The 24,151-nt window shown below is 41.4% G+C and overlaps 1 protein-coding gene across 4 annotated transcripts in view; it reads right to left on the bottom strand.

The window, feature by feature from the left end:
* The window catches only part of SCML2 (Scm polycomb group protein like 2), a 130,913-nt gene that overhangs the window by 88,769 nt on the left and 17,993 nt on the right, over positions 1-24,151 (bottom strand). The window contains exons 3-5 of one of the 4 annotated variants that reach the window (XM_089676554.1): positions 12,578-12,648; positions 10,362-10,596; positions 5,271-5,359 (exon numbers count right to left, since the gene is read on the bottom strand). In XM_089676554.1, coding sequence (XP_089532680.1) covers positions 5,271-5,359; positions 10,362-10,596; positions 12,578-12,648 — 395 coding nt within the window. The remainder of the gene's footprint in view (positions 1-5,270; positions 5,360-10,361; positions 10,597-12,577; positions 12,649-24,151) is intronic. The other 3 variants (XM_089676555.1, XM_089676557.1, XM_089676556.1) reach the window with 3 other exon arrangements.

Raw genomic sequence — 24,151 nt, 5'->3', positions numbered from 1 at the left:
CCTAGTAGCCAATTAGCTGCTGAATTGTTTTTACGAGCAGCCAGAAAAGTGGCAACCCCCCCAGCTGCCTTCCACGGTTTTCTTGGGTTCTCCTGTCCCACAGGGGAATCTGAGAATGCAGCTGGCAGTTCCTCTGGCTGACCATAGAGCTGATCAGAGACCAGAATGGCTCCAATCATCTCTATAGTCTAAGAAATCGAAAGCTACAAACATTTCGTCACTTCAGTTTCACAGGATATAAAAACAGCGCCATTTGTAAATTGGGAAAGCATCTGATCACACTGATCTTAGTGATATCAGTTGATGTAAGGGCAGAGGAGATATCTAGAGTCTGATAAACACAAGATTTCTAAAAAAAAAAAAAAATACCTGTCAATTCCTATTGCAGTCAGAGGGGATATTTACATTCCTTGTGATAGCAATAAAAAATATTTTAAAAAAGAAAAAAGCAGCCTTGCTCACCTGCATGCGCAAGCATTGGCCCCGTGGCGGTATGTAAACAGCGTTTGCACCATGCATGTGAGGTATAGCCATGAACATCAGATCGAGGGCAGTAATTCTAGGACTAGACAGGCATTTCTTTTGAATTTTTTGTTTCTATTCTTTCTCTCAGTGTTACAATACACCTACCATCCGATTTTTAGAGTGTGAACACCCTCTTATAACTGGGGATGTAGCTGTGTTCAGAATGAAGCAATAACATTTAAAATCATGTTAAATAGGAGTTAATACACACCTGCCATCATTTAAAGTGCCTCTGATTAACCCTAAATAAAGTTTAGCTGTTCTAGTAGGCCTTTCCTGACATTTTATTAGTCCTACAGCAAAAGCCATGGTCCACAGAGAGTTTCCAAAGCATCAGAGGGATCTAATTGTTAAAAGGCATCAGTCAGTAGAAGGGTACAAAAGAATTTCCAAGGCATTAGATATACTATGGGACACAGTGAAGACAATCATCAAGTGGAGAAAAATATGGCACAACGATGACATTACCAAGAACTGGATGTCCCTCCAAAATTGCTGAAAAGACAAGAAGAAAACTGGTCTGGGAGGCTGCCAGGAAGTCTACAGAAACATTAAAGGAGCTGCAGGAATATCTGGCAAGTACTGGCTGTGTGGTACATGTGACAAGAATCTCCCGTATTCTTCATATGTCTGGGCTATGGGGTAGAGTGGCAAGATGGAAGCCTTTTCTTACGAAGAAAAACATCCAAGCCTGGCTAAATTTTGCAAAAACACATTTGACTTCTCCAAGTGGGAAAATGTGTTCTGGTCTGATGAAACAAAGGTTTAAAGTTTTAGCCATAATTCCAAAAGATATGTTTGGCACAAAAAAAACACTGCACATCACCAAAAGAACACCATACCCACAGTGAAGCATGGTGGTGGCAGCATCATTCTTTGGGGCTATTTTTCTTCAGCTGGAACTGGGGCCTTAATCAAGGTAGAGGGAAATTATGAACAGTTCCAAATACCAGTCAATATTGGCACAAAACCTTCAGGCTTCTGCTAGAAAGCTGAACATGAAGTGGAACTTCATCTTTCAGCATGACAACAACCCAAAGCATATATCCAAATCAACAAAGGAATGGCTTCAACAGAAGCAGATGAAAGTTTTTGAATGGCCTAGCCAGAGCCTAGTCCTGAATCCGATCGAAAATCTGTGGGGTGATCTAAAGAGGGCTGTGCACAGGAGATACCCTCTCAATCTGACATATTTGGAGTGTTTCTGCAAGGAAGAGTGGGCAAATATTGCCAAATCAAGATGTGCCATGCTGATAGATTCTGGAATATAGAGTGCTGTAATAAAATCAAAAGGTGCTTCAACAAAGTATCAGTTTAAGGTTGTGCACACTTACGCAACCATATTATTTTAGTTTTTTATTTTTACTTCCCTCCACCTAAAAGATTTCACTTTGTTGTTCAATTGAGTTGTACAGTTTATAGGTGACATTAAAGGTGGAAAAAGTTCTGAAATGATTAATTTTTGGCTCATTTTTTTACATCACATAAACCTGACATTTCAACAGGGTATGTAGACTTTTTACATCCACTGTATTTGCCAAGAGGCATGGTGAGTATTTTGCAATTCTCATTTGTTGCCACGTGTTTTTGGAAAACTAAAAGAAAACAAAAATGTATTTTTTCCTATTTTTTTTATTTTTCAAAACCCTGCAACAAAAATTATATCTGTAAAATACTCACCATGCCTCTTATCAAATTCCTTGGGTGGTCTACTTTCCAAAAAGGGGTCATTTGGGGGTTGTTTGTATTATCCTGGCGTTTTAAGGTCTCTAAAACTGTGAAAGGTAGTGGGGAAGTGATATGAGGAAATATGCCCTTTGAAAGCCTGGTGGTGGTCATTGGGTTTTGGGGGCCTGTATGTAACTAGGCTGGCAAAAAATCTCTCACATGTGGTATCCCTATACTCGGGAGAAGTAGCAAAATGTGTTCTGGGGTGTTATTCCACATATACCCATGGCATGCATGAGCAATATATCATTATCAAGTGTCAACTTTGTGTAAAACTCAACGTGCCTCTCTGTAAAATCCTTTGGGTGTCTACTCTCCAAAAAAGGGTAATTGGGGGGGGGGGGGGGGAGTTTGTACCGCCCCGGCATTTTAGCACCTCAAGAAATGTGATATGCAGTCAGAGTAAAAAGCTACGTAAATTTCAATATATATACCATAGTTTGTAGACGCCATAACTTTCACACAACCCAATTAATATACATGTATTGAGATTTTATTTACCAAAGACATGTAGCAGAATACAGTTTGGCCTAAATTTATGAATGAGTTTATTGGATATTTTTTGTGAAAAATATTGGTTTTTGTTTACAACGCAAAAAGTAAAAACCGCAGAGGTGATCAAATACCACCAAAAGAGAGCTCTATTTGTGTGAAAAAAAGGACATACATTTTGTTTGGGTACAGCATTGCACGACCGCATAATTACCAGTTGAAATAGCACAGTTCCGAACAGCAAAAAATGGCCTGGTCATTAAGGGGGGTAAATCCTCTGGAGGGCAAGTGGTTAAACATGTCCAGTACAAATTAAAAAAAAAAATCAAATTCCGTCATAAATTTTTCACCAAAATGTATTCCGCTACATGTCTTTGCTTAAAAAATAAAATCCCAATACATGGAAACTAATTGGTTTACGTGAAAGTTATAGCGTTTACAAATGACAATATATATACTGGGATTTTTTTTTTTTTTTTAATTCTTACTAGTAATGGTGGTGATCAGCGACTTATAGCGGGACTGCAGCGGACATTCGGACACTGAAGGGGAACTGACTTGGTGTCACTGACATCCCCAGTGACAACAATACAGTGATCAGTGCTAAAATAAAAAGCACTGACACTGTACTGATGACACTGGACAGGAAGGGGTAACAAGCGGGGTAATCAAAGGGTTAACTTTGTGTTGGAAGTATTTTACTAGGGGGCTGTGTGCTTTACTTTAAGCACAACGCTTTGGATGGCTGTGCGCAGCCATCCAAAGCTGTGTGCCCAAGCTGACAGCAAACAGAACGGTTAGTAAACAAAACAGTTCTCCTCCCTGTCGGAGATCCTCGGAAATCACTGGGCGCAGGCGAGTAATCACCAGCTGGGACCCGGTGATTGAAAGCCGTGGCCATGAATGGCGGTGCGGGTAGGGCGTGTGCGCCCCCCTACCCGTAAATGCAAAATCGTGTGTGTGTGTGTGTGATTTTGCGCACACGTGCCGCCCTGTAGCAGTATTTCTGCTAAAGCACGGTCGGGAAGCGGTTGAACAACAAACGTGTTATATGGTGCTCTCAAGAAGTTCCATAGGAAGCCATTTCCTATGGTGGCGCACTTGTGGGCTTGCTCCCGAATCACGCTGTGTGCATCTATTGACACACGCAGCAAGACTCAGCCCCGCCCCCTCCTCATAGCATTTGATTGACAGTAACAAGAGCCAATGGCTCCCACTGCTGTCTATAAGCATATGAGAGGGGAGAAAGTGCCAGCACTGCTGCAGTTTGGCACAGAGATGGCTCAATATAAGACTCACGAAAGTATTTACAGGAGGGGGAACAACTAGTGGAAGTAGGGATGCACCGAAATTAAAATAGCCCTATCAGTATTTTGCTGATAAGAAAAATTTAACCGATACAGGGGGCTGTGTATACTGCAGATGTGGGGGAGGCGGCACTCATATGATTTTACCAGGCCAGTGACATTAGCCAGTGATCCTGCCCCTCTGTTTCCTTTAGCGAGGAGAAGGACAGCTCCTTCTTGGAGCTATAGTGAAGGGGGGGGGAAAGACAGTAATTACATTTAAAAACCTGCATTAACATGTAGCGGCAGCCAGTGAGGGAGCCTGAGCGTATACACTACTCCTCTCCTGCGCCCTCTTTGCACACACTGCCTCCCCACCCCATCCCATCTACAAAAAGAGGACCTGTCACTCATATACTATCACATAGGGGACTATTGGTCTCCTATGTGATATCAATGAAATCATAAGTTAAAAAAAAAATAAAAAAAATACACATTATACACACACACACAAAAAAAAAAAAAAGATTCCAGAGTTTTCTTTGTGCCCTGTTGTATAAATATTAGTTTAACACTGCGGCCTTCAACCCCTGGCACTCATTCCAATATCAGGACCCTCACACTAATCAAACATTTTGCCCTGTCTCTAAAATTTTGTCTTCTGCAGATTTCATCCTCCGTTTTTCTCACCCTAGTCCTAGAAACCTCAACTCCAATGCTTACTAAAGTCCTGAGCTAATTACTATTTATTGCTGCTGACTAAAGAGATTTTCTCCATTGGAAATCTATTATTATTGCTTATGCTGAAGGTACAACCACATGGCATATTTTTTTATTCTTTATAAAATAAATTGATGTCCATTAACTTGGGTTCATGTATGTATGTATGTATGTATGTGTGTATATATATATATATATATATATATATATATATATATATATATATATATATATATATATATATATATATATACACAAACACAGATTACATAAAATATTTACTTTTGTTTTTGTATAAGAAATGAAATGAAAATGCAAGAAGAATGTAAGTTGCAATTTAACAATTCTAACAGTGTAGTAACAAAGATGTACATGAATAAGTAGTCTCAGCCTTTCAATGCTCTTTACTATCGGAGAGAGCACCATTTACACTATTGTGCCCTTCTGGACTCTATTTTACATGCAGTTCTACTGTGTTAATCAGGGTGCTTTATTGGTATATTTTTAAATATCTGTTACCTTTTTAAAGTAAGATGCTGGTGCCATCTCTGCTCCATTTAGTGTTCTTAAAAGAAACATTGGCCAAGAAGAGGCATTCATCCGGAATCCTGTAAACATTTTGAAATAATATAAGTTCTTGCAATTCCACCATATTATATACACTGTTACAACTATGTGTGTTTTCTTTTTTTGTTTTTTTAAAAGTAACAGTATAGCCAAAGCTTTTTTTTGTTCGTTCTGCACTCGTGACCCATTTTCAGCCATCAGCGGGCTAAAGCCCGCTGTTGGCTGATGTCACTGAAATAGTCCAGACTCTAAAAAGATCTTCACCAGAACCCCACCCAGAACCCTGGACCAGCAGCTGGCTCAGTCTCTCAGCAAGCCACTGAGAGACTAAGCCACCCGATTTTGCTCCTTCCACAGCCCCGCACTCCAGTGAGCACTGGAGGGGCAGAGCAGAGCTGGTGACTGACTATCATGGCTCTCTGCTCAGAGCGGAAGGGAGAGCCACTCAATTCTCAGTGCAGATCTGGCAGGGAACAGATGCAGCATCGGATTGATGCTGAATCCACCTACAGTGCCTTGACAAAGTATTCATACCCCTTGAAATTATCCACATTTTGTCATGTGACAACCAAAAACGTAAACGTATTTTATTGGGATTTTATGTGATAGCCCAGCACAAAGTGGCACATAATTGTGACGTGGAAGGAAAATGATAAATTGTTTAACATATTTTACAAATAAATATGTGAAAAGTGTGGCATGTATTTGTATTCAGCCCCTCTGAGTCAATACTTTGTAGAACCACCTTTCCCTGCAATTACAGCTGCAAGTCTTTGGTATGTCTCTACCAGCTTTGCACATTTGGAGAGTGAAATTTTTGCCCATTCTTCTTTGCAAAATAGGTCAAGCTCTGTCAGATTGGATGGAGAGCATCTGTGAACAGCAATTTTCATGTCTTGCCACAGATTCTCAATTGGATTTAGGTCTGGACTTTGACTGAGCCATTTTAACACATGAATGTGCTTTGATCTAAACCATTCCATTGTAGCTCTGGCTGTATGTTTAGGGTCGTTGTCCTGCTGGAAGGTGAACCTCCGCTCCAGTCTCAAGTCTTCGGCAGACTCTAAAAGGTTTTCTTCTAAGATTGCCCTGTATTTGGCTCCATCCATCTTTCCATCAACTCTGACCAGCTTCCCTGTCCCTGCTGAAGAAAAGCATCCCCACAACATGATGCTGGCACCACCATGTTTCACAGTGGAGAAGGTGTGTTCAGGGTGATGTGCAGTGTTAGTTTTCCGCCACACGTAGCGTTTTGCTTTTAGGCCAAAAAGTTAAAATTTTGGTCTCATCTGACCAGAGCACCTTCTTCCACATGTTTGCTGTGTCCCCCACATAGCTTCTCGCAAACAGAAAATGGGACATCTTATGGCTTTCTTTCAACAATGGCTTTCTTCTTGCCACTCTTCCATAAAGGACAGATTTGTGGGGTACATGACTAATAGCTGTCCTGTGGACTGATTCTCCCACCTGAGCTGTGGATCTCTGCAGCTCCTCCAGAGTAACCATGGGCCTCTTGGCCGCTTCTTCGATTAATGCTCTCCTTGCCTGACCTGTCAGATTAGGTGTCCTGGTAAGTTTACAGCTGTGCCAAACTCTTTCCATTTTTGGATGATGAATTGAACACTGCTCCATGAGATGTTCAAAGCTTGGGATATTTATTACCCAGACGTGCTTTAAACTTCTCCACAACTTTATCCCTGACCTGTCTGGTGTGTTCCTTGGCCTTCGTGATGCGGTTTGTTCACGAATGTACTCTAACAAACCTCTGAGAGCTTCATAGAACAGCTGTATTTATACTGAGATTAAACTACACATAGGTGGACTCTATTTACTAATTAGGTGACTTCTGAAAGGCAATTGGTTCCACTAAATTTTAGTTAGGGGTATCAGAGTAAATGGGGCTGAATACAAATACACACCACACTATGAAAAGTATGCTTTTTCAAGGCACTGTAGGTATGTGTTTTTTTCTTGTAAAGATCATACAGTGGATATAAGAAGTCTACACACCCGTTTCTGGAATGTAAAAAATGAGACAAAGATGTATCATTTCAGAACCTTTTCTACCTTTAAATGTGACCTATAAAACTGTACAACTCAATTGAAAAACAAACTGTAAACATAAAAAACAAAAATAATGTGGTTGCATAAGTGTGCACACCCTTTTATAACCGGGGATGTAGCTGTGTTCAGAATTAAACAATCACATTCAAAATCATGTTAAATAGAAGTCAGTACACACCTGCCATAATTTTAAAGTGCCTCCGATTAACCCCAAATAAAGTTCAGCTGTTCTAGTAGGCCTTTCCTGACATTTTTTTAGTCGCATCCTACAGCAAGAGCTTCCAAAGCAGCAGAGGTATCTCATTGTTAAAAAGTACCAGTCAGGAGAAGGGTACAAAAGAATTTCCAAGGCATTAGATATACCATGGAACACAGTGAAGACAGTCATCATCAAGTGGAGAAAATATGGAGCAACAGTGACATTACCAAGAACTGGACATCCCTCCAAAATTGTTGAAAATACGAAAAGAAAACTGGTCTGGGAGGCTGCCAAGAGGCCTACAGCAACATTAAAGGAGCTGGCTATGTGGTATATGTGACAACAATCTCCCGTATTCTTCATATGTCTGGGCTATGGGGTAGAGTGGCAAGATAGAAGCATTTTCTTATGAAGAAAAACATCCAAGCCCGGCTAAATTTTGCAAAAACACATCTGAAGTCTCCCAAAAGCATGTGGGAAAATGTGTTATGGTCTGATGAAACCAAGGTTGGACTTTTTAGCCATAATTCCAAATGATATGTTTGGTGCATAAACACTGCACATCACCAAAAGAACACCATACCCACAGTGAAGCATGGTGGTGGCAGCATCATGCTTTGGGGCTGTTTTTCTTCAGCTGGAACTGTGGCCTTAGTCAAGGTAGAGGGAATTATGAACAGTTCCAAACACCATTCAATATTGGCACAAAACCTTCCGGTTTCTGCTAGAAATCTGAACATGAAGAGGAACTTCATCTTTCAGCATGACAACGACCCAAAGCATACATCCATATCAACAAAAGAATGGCTTCACCAGTAGAAGATTAAAGTTTTGGAATGTCCCAGCCAGAGCCCAGACCTGAATCCAATCATAAATCTGTTGGGTGATCTGGAGGGCTGTGCACAGGAGATGCCCTCGCAATCTGACAGATTTGGAGTGTTTTTGCAAGGAAGAGTGGGCAAATATTGCCAAGTCAAGATGTGCCATGCTGATACCCCAAAAGACTGAGTGCTGTAATAAAATCAACAGCTGCTTCAACAAAGTATTAGTTTAAGGGTGTGCACACTTATGCAACCATATTTTTTATTTTTACTTCCCTCCATCCAAAAGATTTCAGTTTGTTGTTCAACTGAGTTGTACAGTTTATAGGTTACATTAAAAGGTGGAAAGTTCTGAAATAAATTGATTTTGTCTCATTTTTTACATTACAGAAACCTGAAATTTTAACGGGTGTGTAGACTTATTATATCCACTGTAGTTTTTTAAGATATGCACTTAAGGGATCAGCTTAAAATTTTTAGCAAAGCGCATCAGTCTTTTCTTGTAAAGTTTGCATTCATAAGTAAATAGGGGCAAGTCATATTTTGTTATTACATACTCCGGCACTGCTTCCTCCTTTGAAGTGTTATACAGTGGCTGTGCTTTATTGCTCCTTTTCACAATACAAGTATGAGTTAGCCTAGTTGCTAAGAACAATGTATTCCCCTCTGTAGCAGATATCATTTTGAATTGCTGTTTGGCTGTCAGAATCAATGCAGTAAATAACTGCTTCCACTGCATTCACCTCTCCACTTTTGGGCAGATGCGTTTTTCATTAAAATCAATGAAAAAAAATGAACATGCTCATATTATATGTGCAGCACATATAATGATCACTGACATAGGTTTTCATGCATTTCCACAGATATCAGTGTCAACATGTGTTTTAACATAATGAAGTGTGAAAGAGCAAGTCACACATTTCTGCAGTTAGGCTCAGTTTCCACTTCTGCGGCAGGAAGCCGCTGTGGGACCCACGCTTCGTACCGCAGTTGCAACGCATTAATCTTAATGGCACTCCACCCGCACTGGAATTCGCGCTCGCACTGTAGTGTAGTTCCCGTGCGGGCTGCAATTTCTGGAAAGGTGCAAGAGCCTTTTTCCTTAGTTTTGTGAGGCATGGAAGCCTACTCAAACGAACGGGCTGCCATGCCATGTGTGAATCTAAGCCTAAAGGATAACTAAATCCAAGAGCAAGGATGCACTATATTGTAGCTCACTGGTCCTTATACATGGTGGCTGCATCAGTTTTTTTTTTGCAGGCATTTCCTACAGGTACACAGCAATACATTGATACTGATAGCAATCCAGTATGCTTGTAACTGAAAAACTACTAAAATCCACCTCTCATCTAAGGAGGAGAATAAAAGGCACAAATATTTGTACCCCAGCCCAGTGACAACCATGACTCCTTATCATAGATAGTGAAGGACAGCTTTATGTCACTTTATGTCAATTTAGCTGTATAGTGTGTCCAAACTTGTGGTGGTATGCAGAAAAATGCAGCTCAACAGACATGGTGTGAGCAAGCCATAAAAGTTATCACCTAGAGACAAAAGTGTGTTGCTAGCAGGATCACTGGGTGGATATAAAGCGACAGAAAATGAAAAAGTTAATGCTGCCACCTCACCTAAAGACTGATATTCTGCAAAATAATACATTTTGCTTTTAAGTTTAGATATGTTTTAATACAGTAACGAAATATGGAAGAGCAAGAATTTAAAACCATGAGAATCACATTAAAAACACTATAAAAAGCTTCAAACTGCAAAAATAACAAAAAATGTACATAGTGCCATACACTATACATTTCCTTAAAAAAGCTACAGTAGTTTGTAGCTGTGCTATATAGTAGGAGCAGATTTTCTGTAAAGAAGTGGTTATTTATTGGCTTTGACCATTTGAGTAGAAAAATACTTCACAATCACAATGCGTAGCAAAGAATTTACCCTCACCCTTACCCAAAGGTGGCTGCAACATATCTCCCTTTTTCTCACATGTACCAATTTGCTGGATGTCAGCGGCATCCACCAGTCTCCAAAAGTCATTTTTATCATCACTGCCATCCAGTCGCAAACGTAAGCGAGCTCCTGAGATTCCAATGACAGTGGCTATGCAAACAGAGGTAACATTTCGAGGGTCATGAGCTTCCACTTTCATACCAACTTTAAATTCATTGGTGGGTGGAGTCCTAGACTACAAAAAATAACCCAATATAAAAGCATGTCTTCAGCTGTAACACGTTATCACATCTTGTTATGAAAGATTTATAGATATAGAGAAAAGTAAAAAAAATGTCAAAGCACATACAGTTGCAGTAACAATATAAAAAGGTATAAAAACAAAAGTGAAAAATGTTCATGTCATTCCAAAACAGTTTTATCAAAATAGGAAATACATTAGGTAATGGCAAAAAGTCAGTTTGCAAAAAAATTCCTGATTCACAGACAGCCAATCATTCAATGAAAGTGGATGGCTAAGAGCTCCCACAAGTGGTTTAATCTGGTAAGACAAAAAACTGAAAAAATGAGGAGCTATGAAGTGGTTGCCTTACAATAAACCCTTACAGTGTTGACAAGATTCTAATTTTAGTTCTCTGCTGCTGTCACCTGCTGAAGACACTACTTTGATTTTACATGTAACCTACTCAATTTCCCCAGGGGATTTATAATAATGATTTACCAGCCACAGTAGCATTAGGCATACTTTGCATATAGTAGGTTCTCAACAATCCCATCGACAAATTATGTGGCTTACATTATAATGTGTTTAACCTAATAAAGCTGAACTTCAGGTTAAAAGCACAATAAACAGTAGAAATGCATACATGTGAAATATTAAGTGTCAAAAAATTACTAATTCTGTTCAGCCTGTCATGTGATCTAGGAATTTTGATAAACAGAACAAACAGATCCTGAATGCCTTCATGGCTACAATGCAGTTATTCAATACAGGCTGATTCAGGACCCATCTAAGCCAACATTTGGAAAACCTAGGAGCAGCAGCAGAATGCAAGAGAGAGACAGAGACAGAAAGTTACACAGCAAAAGCTTTCCCACTGTCCTACATGAAGATGTGTGCTTATTCTGCAGGAAATTGAACAAAATTCAGATTAGAATAATTTTAGTGAATTTTGAGACTTTTGTGGCACAGTTATTACATTTACTGGATATAAGTAGCTCTTTAAATGCCTGCTTGCTCCCAGAAAACCCTTTTTAAACTAGTGACTGCTATTTAAAAGTCTTTCTAAACTGGACAGTACTCAAGATAAAGATTAAGATTTCCACAGCTTTGATCATTTTTCTGTGATAATCTAAAGACCAACAGGCACACTCACCCTACATTGTAAATGGAGCATTCAATAAATAGAGGATATAAATATGTGAACTGCTATTGGTATCCAAATAAACATCCTTAAAGTGATACTAAAGCTTTGTTTTGTTTTTTTTTATAAAAACAAACATGTCATACTTACCTGCTCTGTGCAGTAGTTTTGCACACAGCTGCCCTGATTCCCTTCTTTTCGGGTCCCCTGCTGGCGCTCTGGTTCCTCCCCCTCGAGCAGTGCCCCCAAGGAAAGATACACCACTACATGCTCGCTTCCAAGCCGCTGCTCCACTCCACCAAGGTATGGGTAAGGTGGGCAGGACAAAGAGGCAGAACACATCTCTAATGACAAAGAGAAAGGAACATACCAAAGGGGGGTTTTCTGTCCACAATTGGTAACAGCCATCGTACGATGTTATGCACAACTTTTAAAAGTTTTATGTAATACTCTCTGCAACTCAAATATACTGCTATAGCCATAAAAGTGCACAAACATGGTTTATCTTAGTTATTCTTTTATGTTTTTGTAATTATTTGTATAATTTTTTACTGTATTTTGTCAGTTCTGATTAAATAGCTTTCCGTTCCTTCATTAATCCAGCTATCCTTTGCACCTCTACACTGGAATTACTTTGTCTTAACATGGCTAAGCATGTGGTGCAGCCAGAGCGGCAGATTACCATCAACAAGGTTTAGGAAGTGTGCTGGTGAACTACAGGTATGCCTGGATATAACAAAAAAAAAAAAAAAAACAGTAACTGAAGAAGGTTGTCCTGAAAATTCATTTTTACTGGAGTGCATCTGTAAAACACTAGTTTTAACAAACCTTTTACATAACTGTAGGACGTACCTGTCGAAAGTTATGTGCAGGAGCACCAACAGCACCAGTCTCCTTCAAGTATTCATCCCAGTTAAACTGTTCTGAAAAATAACACCCCCAAGAAAAAAAAAAAATAAGAGCTGTTAATAGCATATTATTGGTTAATTGAGTTTTTACCTCTCCCCCCATAAGGTATAGTGGTGGTCACAAACAAAAATTAAATTATTAGATTTTACGGCTGAGTAGCAGTAAATATTCACAATCATAATCATTTGTGCAGTGCTAAAAACCACTAAAGTAAAAAACTAAACTAAAATTGTATTTCAAATGGTCACTTCATGGCTTCTGGTCTCCTCATGCAGCCACCAGGAGTGACGCAACCAGCTGTCTTTATCAAGGTACGTTTTGCTGATCTCTGATTGGACCCATGAAGAGGAAGGAGTGAAGGGAGTTGTCACAGCTTGGAGTAACATTGCAGGCCAGTTTTTACCAGAGTTCTGGTGAGTGCATATGGGTGAAGAATTTTCACGTTAGAGTTGTCACAATTGGATTTATATCACCTGTCTACAAGTCCATTGAATATATTGGACTATTTGATTTTACACAAACTATTTATATCTGTTGATTTGGCACTAAGCACTTTTTTGTCACTTTATTTGATGTATTTTTTACATATGTTGGTGCATATTATACATGCAAGGTATTAAGCATTAATGCCCTATGGGTTTATGATGTTGCTTGTGAGAATGCCCATTTCACTGGATGATTTCCAGTAATTTTGGAACTTATTTATATAAGAATTGTTAATTTTGTTTAGTGGGATTTAGCGCTACACTGTGTGTTATTTATTTTATCATTGGGTTGGTCGCCTTTTGTGCTAGCAGCTCTCTGGTTTCCAAGTGCTCGCTACACCCCTCTCTTTTTACAGTCATTTGGGCCATGAACACCACACTAAAACAAGAGTCTTCTTGCACTGCACATGCTGGCTAACCACCACCTTAAAGCGGAGTAACACCCAAAAGGGGAAGTTCTGCTTTAAAGATTGGTCCCCTGCTCCCCATTAAGGATTGGCACCTTTGGGGGGGAGGGACCGGGTACCTGAATTTGACAGGTAACCGCTCCCACTTCCGCTGCGATCACCTAGGTGATCGGAAGCAGAAGTTGTCCTCCTACCCTTCCTCCCTGATGTCTTGTGGGACAGGTCCCAGAAGACGACAGGGCCATTCAGGAAGCGCAGCGCTTCTTGCGCATGCGCAGTGGGCAACGCGGGATCGTGGTACAGGTGTGTTGCTTTTTTAAAAGTCAACAGCTACAGTTTTTGTAGCTGCTGACTTATTTTTTTTACAGAGTGAGTGGAACTCCGCTTTAAGTCAGACTTTGTGGAACGTGTCATTAGTGCTATTCTGACCATCAACGTAATTCACTTTGTCAGACAGGTTGGGTTTTGGGAGTCAGAGCCATTAATTCCTGCCACATTCATTGGTCTGCATTACTCATCGCAAGGCCAAAAGCAATGATAAACTTAAGGGATAAGTCCACCTTTGCAACATATTATGTTACACACTAAATAGGGGTGTACCATGTAACAATACACCACCTGCCCACACTCCAACCCCCCCCCCTCCCCTTCATGATAGCGATTGAAGGATATTCTCCCCGCACTCACTGTCACTATTTAAAAACAACGTGGATGTGAGGGTTCCGCCCACATGGCTGCATCATTCACAGAGTTCTATGAATGAATGAACTACAAGTACCGACAGCCACTATGACAGAAGGCTTGTATTTCCTCATGAACTGCAAGGGCACTGGTGAGCACTCACGTAGTTTGATTCTTCCTGCAGTTCAGTAACTGCCTGCCTGTACAGGAAGTACAGACAGACAGCGGACAGTCTGCAGAATCCTGATTGTAGGTGTAATGCCTTACAGACTGCAGTATAAAAAAAAAAATTATAAATGCACTTTTTGTATCTGCAAAAAGATGTGCATTTATAATTTTTTATAATAAAAAAGGTGAACTTATCCTTTAATCCCATTATTTCCAGCTATACCAATTAGCTGCATGAAAATGGTACATGCTGCATTTAACTGCACACCACTGTGTCCCAGAAGGCTGCAAAGTGTTCTGATTAAAGAAGAATATAGTATCTTGGCTCCTGCTTTGAAGAGAAAAAAAAATACACATCAACGCAGAACCCAAAACACATCAACCAAACAATTATAGTGTCCATCAGTGCATGGACACAAACAAAAGTGGTGTAAATCTAGCCTTGGTCATCTTAGAAATAGCAAAGGTTTTTTACAGCCCATTCACACCATGTACACATCCACTGTTTCCAATGCAATGCATTGGTGTGCACTGGGTGAAAATGGAATATGCTGCAGGTAAATGTAACGCATTGCAGTGCATCACAGCAGAGCAGGTTAAAAGTGATACCAAACCCAGGACCCTGCATTCACTATATCTGGTCTCCAACAGTAAACAAAACATGGAAATGCAATTATTTTAATAAATATAAATTGCTAAATACCTTTTCTCATCAGCAGTTAGAGCAGTCTTGTGACTTCTATCAGTGTCCAGCTGAGCACTGGTTAAAGCTTGTAGGAGGAGTTTTCTCTAGGAGGATGCGGAACCCCTGACCTCTGTCTGGACAGTGCTGATTGGCCCTGTGCTGATCACATGCACTGTCCCAAGAAAAAAAAAAACCCTGTAGCAAAACACACCAAACTGAGCATGTGCATTGGCTCCATATATGTCTTATCACGAGATAAGAGGAGTCCACTGGAAGAAGGGGAGGATCAGAGAAGACAGGATCAAACAGCATTTTTACCCAATGCAGAGGATTATCCCCTTAGGTTCCACAGGGAGTATAACAAACATGCTTTACTGCGTATACAGACTGATTTTACTGTTGTGGGTTTAGTAACACTTTAACCACTTGCCCTCCTGAGGATTTACCCCTCTTAATGACCAGGCCTTTTTGCTACTCGGCGCTGCACTAATTCAACTGATAATTGCGCGGTCATGCAATGCTGCACCCAAACAAAATTTACATCCTTTTTTTCACACAAATAGAGCTTTCGTTTGGTGGTATTTGATCACCTGTGCACTTTTTATTTTTCACGTTATAAACAAAAAAAGACCGAAAATTTTGAAGAAAAACAATATTTTTTACTTTCAGCTATAAAAGATATATAGTAAACTCAAAGTTAGTTGTAAATTTAGGCCAAAATGTATTCTGCTACATGTTTTTGGTAAATATCCCAATAAGTGTATATTGATTGCTTTGTGTGAAAGTTCTAGCATCTACAAACTATGGTATAGATACTGCAATTTACGCCATTTTTTTGGTATACAACACTGCACTAGTTTAACGGACAATTGCGCGATCATGCAATACAGTACATAACGTATTTTTTGCTCCATAAGACGCACCTGACCATAAGACGCGCCTAGGTTTTAGAGGAGAAAAACAAGAAAAAAAATATTCTGAACCAATGGACTGCAGACACAGTACAGGGGATGACCAGAGACTGCGGACACAGTACAGGGGATGACCAGGGACTGCGGACACAGTACAGGGGATGACCAGGGACTGCGGACACAGTACAGGGGATGACCAGGGACTGCGGACACAGTACAGGGGATGACCACGGACTGCGGACACAGTACAAGGGATGACCAGAGAGTGCGGACACAGGACAGGGGATGACCAGAGAGTGCGGACACAGGACAGGGGATGACCAGAGAGTGCGGACACAGGACAGGGGATGACCAGAGACTGCGGACACAGGACAGGGGATGACCAGAGAGTGCGGACACAGTACAGGGGATGACCAGAGACTGCGGACACAGTACAGGGGATGACCAGAGACTGCGGACACAGTACAGGGGATGACCAGAGACTGCGGACACAGTACAGGGGATGACCAGAGACTGCGGACACAGTACAGGGGATGACCAGAGACTGCGGACACAGTACAGGGGATGACCAGAGACTGCGGACACAGTACAGGGGATGACCAGAGACTGCGGACACAGTACAGGGGATGACCAGAGACTGCGGACATAGTACAGATGACCAGAGACTGCATACAGTGCAGGGGATGACCAGAGACTGCAGACAGTGCAGGGGATGACCAGAGACTGCAGACAGTGCAGGGGATGACCAGAGACTGCAGACAGTGCAGGGGATGACCAGAGACTGCAGACAGTGCAGGGGATGACCAGAGACTGCAGACAGTGCAGGGGATGACCAGAGACTGCAGACAGTGCAGGGGATGACCAGAGACTGCAGACAGTGCAGGGGATGACCAGAGACTGCAGACAGTGCAGGGGATGACCAGAGACTGCAGACAGTGCAGGGGATGACCAGAGACTGCAGACAGTGCAGGGGATGACCAGAGACTGCAGACAGTGCAGGGGATGACCAGAGACTGCAGACAGTGCAGGGGATGACCAGAGACTGCAGACAGTGCAGGGGATGACCAGAGACTGCAGACAGTGCAGGGGATGACCAGAGACTGCAGACAGTGCAGGGGATGACCAGAGACTGCAGACAGTGCAGGGGATGACCAGAGACTGCAGACAGTGCAGGGGATGACCAGAGACTGCAGACAGTGCAGGGGATGATCAGAGACTGCAGACAGTGCAGGGGATGACCAGAGACTGCAGACAGTGCAGGGGATGACCAGAGACTGCAGACAGTGCAGGGGATGACCAGAGACTGCAGACAGTGCAGGGGATGACCAGAGACTGCAGACAGTGCAGGGGATGACCGCTTTACATTCACTCCATAAGAAGCACTGACATTTTCCCCTCTTTTTTTCACACAAATAGAGCTTTCTTTTGGTGGTATTTGATCACCTGTGCACTTTTTATTTTTGGCGCTATAAACAAAAAAAATTTTGAAGAAAATTTAAAAAAAAAACAATATTTTCTCATTTCAGTGATAAAAAATATCCAAAAAAACTAAAATTTCATCATAAATTTAGGCCAAAATGTATTCTGCTACATGTTTTTGGTTAAAAAAATCCCAGTAAGTGTATATTTATTGCTTTGTGTGAAAGTTATAGCGTCTACAAACTATGGTATAGATCAGGGGTCCTCAAACTACGGCCCGCGGGCCACACCAATGTTGGGACACTATCCCCTTCCCCCACTGACGGGGCACTATTCCCCCCCCCCCCCCCCCACACTGACACCAACTAATGATGGGGCACTATTCCTCCCCCCACACTGACACCAACTAATGATGGGGCACTATTCCTCCCCCCACTGACACCAATGATGGGGCACTATTCCTCCCACTGACACCAATGATGGGGCACTATTCCTCCCACTGACATCAATGATGGGGCACTATTCCTCCCACTGACACCAATGATGGGGCACTATTCCTCCCACTGACACCAATGATGGGGCACTATTCCTCCCACTGACACCAATGATGGGGCACTATTCCTCCCACTGACACCAATGATGGGGCACTATTTCGCTCCATAAGACACACTTGGGGGGAAATGTCTGTGCGTCTTATGGAGCGGCCGGCCCAGTATTTCCGCCGCTGTTGTATGTCCGCAGTCTCTGGTCATCTCCTGTACTGTGTCCGCATTTGTTCATAGTTTTTTTTTTTTTTTAAACTATAGTCTGGCCCTCCAACAGTCTGAGAGACACTGAACTGGCCCCCTGTTTAAAAAGTCTGAGGACCCCTGGTATAAATAATGGAATTTAAACAGCTTTTACTGACTGCTCATCACATTTCTTGAAGTGCTAAAATAACTGGATAGTACAAACACCCTCAAATGACCCCTTTTTGGAAAGTAGACACCCTAAGCTATCTCCTGAGAGGCATATTGAGTCCATGTAAGATTTATTTTTTTCCACAAGTTTCTGGAAAATGACAAACCCCTTTTTATTTTTATTTTTTTACACAAAGTTGTCAGTTAAATTATTTATTTCTCGCACAAGCCATGGGTATATGTGGAATTACACCCAAAAATACATTCTGCTACTTCTACTGAGTATGGGGATACCACATGTGTGAGACTTTTTGGGAGCCTAGCCACATACAGCAGCCTGAAATCCAATGACCACTTTGAAAGCCTGAAGGTGCGTAACTTCCTCATTTCACTTCCTCAATACCTATCACAGTTTTGAAGGCCCCGACATGCCAGGATAGCACCAAACCCCCCCCAAATGACACCTTTCTGGAAAGTAGACACCCCAAGGAATTTAAAAAGAGGCATGATGAGTATTTTGCAGATCCCATTTTTCTCACAAGGTTTTGAAATATAAAAAAATAGAAAAAATGTTTTTGTTTTTTTCTTCATTTTCCAAAACTTGTGTCAACAAATGAGATCTGCAAAATACTTATCAAGCTTCTTATCAAATTCCTTGGGGAGTCTACTTTCCAAAAAGTGGTTATTTGGGGGGGGGGGGGGGGGGGGGGGTTAGGTGCTATCCTGGCATTTCAGGGCCTCCAAAACTGTGATGGGTAGTCTGGAAGTGTAATGAGGAAATAAAGTCCTTTAAAAGCCTGAAGGTGCTTATTGGATTTTGGGGTCCTGTACTTGGCTAGACTGCCAAAATGTCTCTCACATGTAGTACCCCCATACATGGAAGTAGCAGAATGTATTTTGGGGAGTAATTCCACATATACCCATGGCATGTGTGAGCAGTAAATAATTTAAATGACAATTTTGTGTACAAAAAAAAAAAAAAATTTTTGTCATTTTCGAAAAACTTGTGGTAAGAAAATAAATTCTTCTATTGATTCAACATGCCTCTCAGCAAATAGTTTGGGGTGTCTACTTCCCAAAAAGGGGTCCTTTTGGGGGGTGGGGGCGTTTTATGCCCAGCATTAGAAGTTTATGCCACACATCACTCACTCTTCTAACCACCTGAAGACCAAGCCTTTTCTGACACTTTTTGTTCACATGAAAAAAATATTTTTTCCTAGGAAATTAATTTAAACCCCCAAACATTATATATATTTTTTTTAAAGCAGACACCCTAGTGAATAAAATGGTGGGTACTACAATTTTTTAATGGCACATAGTACTCGTGCAGCGATTTTACAAAAGCAATTTTGTTTTAAAAATACACTTTTTTTTACTTTTAATGCACAAAAACACAATATAGTGGCCAATTATTTGGTAAGATATAAAAGATGATGGTGTGCAGACTAAATAGATACCAAACATGACATGCTTTAAAACTGCGCATGCTCCATGCAATGGAGACAAACTGCATACATTTTTAATATCCATAGGCAACGCTTTAAAAGCCTTTTAAAAGCTACCATTTTAGATTTACAGAGGAGGTCTAGTGTTAGAATTACTGCCCTTGATCTGACGTTCACGGCGATACCTCACATGTATGGTGCAACAGCTGTTTACATACCGACACAGGGTCAACGCTTGTGCACACAAGTGTGCGTGCATGGGAGGGGCGAGTTTTTTTTTTAATTATTTTTACACTGTACCTTTCATTTTTTTTTTTTCTTTTTTTTAATCACTTTTAATGCAAATATTCCCTATAACTTCAATGGGCATTGTCATATATGCTTTTTTGAGAAATCTGGGGTCTAATAGGCTCTAGATATTTCTACCCTTACATTATCTAATCAAACCAAAATCGGTGTGATCAGATGCTTTTGCAATTTACAAATGGAGCTGTTTATATCCTGCGAAACTGAAGTGATGAAATGCTCGTAGCTTCCGAATTCTTGGACTATAGAGATGATTGGCACCGCACTGGTCTCCAATGAGTTCTATGGTCAGCTGGCAGAAACACCATCTGCATTCTCAGGTTCCCCCGATGGCACGGGACTGCCCAAGAAGGCCGTCGAAGGCAGCGGGGGATGGGGGCATCATATCCCGCTGCTTGTAAAAGCAATCCTAAAGATAATTAGCCACTAGGATTGCTTTTACATGAAAGCCGATTGCCAGCTGAAAAAAACAATACCAGGATGATGCCTGCAGCTGTAGCCATCATCCTGAAATAACCAAAGTCCAGTGATGTACCAGTACATCGCTGGTCCTTGTTGGGTGTATATGCTATGTTCTTTTTTTTTGGTATGCAGCCTGTGGACTGAATGAAAAAAAGAGAAGAAATCTCTGCCAGAAAAAGTGTGTGGTATGCCCACCATTAGAATATACTGCCCTGCATCCACCCACTTCTAATGGTGGGCACACATTAGGTCACACTTTGGCACATGCACCAATTCCAAGATTGTACAAATGTCTAAATAGTGGCACGCTTGAATAAAAATTGTCCACGTATAAGTGGTACCCCATATGGAAAAAGGATGATACCAAGTCCCAAACTATCTTGCCACTGCTCCCCATGTAGTCTGGGCATCCGGGGGGCTCCTCGTGACTATCTTTTCCCCCGTATATGAAACTTATAGGTATAGCCTGTTATCCTCTCACAGGTCTTCTACATCTTGACCCCATATCTGGCACACTTGCTGGGGAGAAATTGTTTGAATGCAAGGCAGCCAGAAAAATTAATGCGGGACTCATCAACGCAGATGTTTTGCTGGGGAGTATACACATTTGCAAATTTCTGGTTAAGGTGATTTGCGAGGGGCTGAATTTTGTGGAGCCAATCAAATTCAGGGTCACCCTGAGGATGACAGAGTGTATTGTTGTTGAAATGCATTATACGCTCATATCTATGCCTGGCCATGGCAGCAGAGAACACAGGTATATGATGAATCGGGTTTGCGGACCAACACAACCGCAATTCATTTCTTTTAGTAATGCCCATGTTGAGGGTTAGGCCCAAAAAAAATGTAAATTCGGAAACCGTAATGAGTTTCCATGCGACTGGCAAGGTTTGAATTTGGGTTGGCAGCGATAAATTGTTGTGCGTATAAATTGCTTTGATCCACAATCAACACATACAGATATTCTGTGAAAAACAGCTCCACAAATCAAGGGGAGTAGTTAAATTTGCTATTTCCACCTGAATTCCGGGTTGGGCAGTGAATGGGGGAAGTACGGGTGCTGCAGAATTTGTGGGCTGTCAATCGGGATTTGCAAGCACACCCGGAAGAATACTAGGAGCTCTATGGGCCTGTGTGCGAATTCTTGGTGGCTGCGGGACAATACTTGTGCTCGCCACCGCACTGTCTTGTACTGGACTTATGGGACTCGCAATGTCACCAAGTCATACTGCAGTGGTGGTATTATTATTATTATTATAATACAGGATTTATATAGCGCCAACAGTTTGCTCAGCGCTTTACAGTATAACGGGAGACAATACAGCAACAATACAGTTCAATACAAGAGGGTTAGGAGGGCCCTGATCCTGGAAGCTTACAATCTAAGAGGTATGTGAAAGACCAAGATGTACTAGACCGCTGGTACTCGCCAGTTCACCAAAAGGTAGTGCGGCACTAGTACTGGCACTCTGCTGCATATGAGAGTCATCAAAATTTACCGGCAACTAACAGAGATCAGGCCTGATTCTGCGAACACTGCGGTTTTGTGTGCAATGTATCAAGTGACAGTGACCTACTGACACTGCACTTGCTGGGGGAGAAGGGGGGGGGATAAGCGTAGGGGCTAAACGCAGGTGTTGGCAGGTGCCGGGGCTGATCCCACTAACGCTGCGTTTTTGGGGACGCTATACTAATGTGAAGAAGTTTAATTGGATTTTTCACTATCTGTAAAATCCTTTTCTTGGAGTTCTTTGAGAGGCACAGGATTCAGAGACTATTGGGTAATGCTGAAGCCTACAGGAGGACCTGGACACTGGCAAAGAGAAAAACATGACCAGCCTGGTATAATCTCTACCAATCTCAGCAAGACTCGGTTCTGAAGCAAAGCAGTACCAAGAGAAAGATCACAGACACAGCAGGGTTAAACCTGCGGCATTCAATCACGTTTTCAAAAACTAATTTAGGTTTTAAAGTTCTACAAAATTCTGGACAAAGCACATCCTTCTATACTGTATAGGTCTCAATCCAAAGCACGGAGTATGATTTCTCTTTGTTGCCTCATTCCTCTGTTATTAGCAGGAGTCACAGGTTTTATTTCCCGACACCAAGAGAAAAAAAAAAAAGAAGAGGTGGTGGAGCTCCAGGCACTGCCTTTGAATGCCAGCCTCAATGGTGCATGTTCCCATGTAGTGGGAGGGGGGGGGGGGGTGTCTCTTCCTTTTAGTCATAGCTTTGCGCTTCTCTCTTAGCTATACAGTGAGAATACACATCCCCTTTGCCTGCTCTGTGCTGCTAAGAGATGTTGACAGTCTGTGTAAATAATGTGTATAGTAGAAGGCTGTATGGGACAGATGGCTGCAGATAAACAGGCACAACTTATGTAGGTGGATTTGTTTAATCTAAGAGGTCTCTCTTTATGGTTTGTCTCATCCCTCTAATAAATACATCTGCAAGAGAGTCTGTTTTTTTTTAAAAAAAAAACAGGCTAGATCATGAGGTTAAAAAAAAAAAAAGACAGACTTACAGATAACTCTATTTCCAGGCTTCTTTCAGGACAGCCCATGAGATATAAGCACCTCCTTCAACAGAAACAGGAAACGCATCACCAAATACACTTTAAAAAGAAGTCTTTCTGCTGAACTTGTTTGTTTGAAACAAGAACCGAAGGATGAACCCTGAACAAAACAGAACAACAAACAGAACAACAACACGGGCAGGAATCCGGCTGTCCTGGAAGAATCCTGGAAATAAGAGTTACCGGTAAGTCTAACTCCAGTTTTCCCAAATCGTTTTCCAGGGCAGCACATGAGATGATTAAAAAGACCTTACTAGATTAGGGAGGGTCATTAAAAGCCCAAAATACTTTTACTGCCCTCAGGATGACCATAAATATCAGAGATATAGTGGACCAGGTTATATTAAATTCTCAATATAGAGAAAAACCAAGGTAGGAGACCTAGCTGCAGGAAAAACTCTAAGCCATATCAGGAAATAAGCAAGGGAGAATGTCACCAGCACACCGAGCATCACCAATATGGGTTCAAAAGTTTTAATAAATGATCACATAGTTAAAGCAAGGCAACGTTTCAGAGTCTCACAGGACCCCTTCATCAGGCATGTGACCTGATGAAGGGGTCCTGCAAGACTCCGAAACGTTGCCTTGCAGTAACTATGTGATTGCTTATTAAGACTTTTGGACCCATATTGGTGATCCTCGATGTGCTGGTGACATTCTCCCTTGCTGATTCTGTTCGGTTCCAGCCAACAGTCGCTGCAGCACCCACTTATACACACAGCCATTTTTAAACGCAGGAACGTGTGCGTTGGATTGTACACTTTCATATCAGGAAATAATAGTTACACAGGACTAACTAAAAAAAAAAATCAACATCAGTAGTGAAAGAACCTGCTCTAGTGAGGCCCTGGTCAACTAAAGACAGATGAATGCCCCTAAAACCTGTGTGACCAAAAGAAACAGGGTAATTGACAACAAAGTGAAAAAAGCCCCAACAGACCCTATATGGAATGATTAGGTCTGAACCATGGTGGAAATATAAAAACAACATCCTATATAGAATAAAAGTGCATAAGGATCTGCTAAAAAAAAAATAAATAAATAATAAAGCATATGTCTAGTGACTTTACACCA

Source organism: Staurois parvus, unplaced genomic scaffold (genome assembly GCF_062004578.1).
Source record: "Staurois parvus isolate SC_StPar_1 unplaced genomic scaffold, SC_StPar_1.0 ptg000172l, whole genome shotgun sequence".
Taxonomy (NCBI): Eukaryota; Metazoa; Chordata; class Amphibia; order Anura; family Ranidae; genus Staurois; species Staurois parvus.
This window is presented reverse-complemented; position numbering and strand designations above follow the sequence as displayed.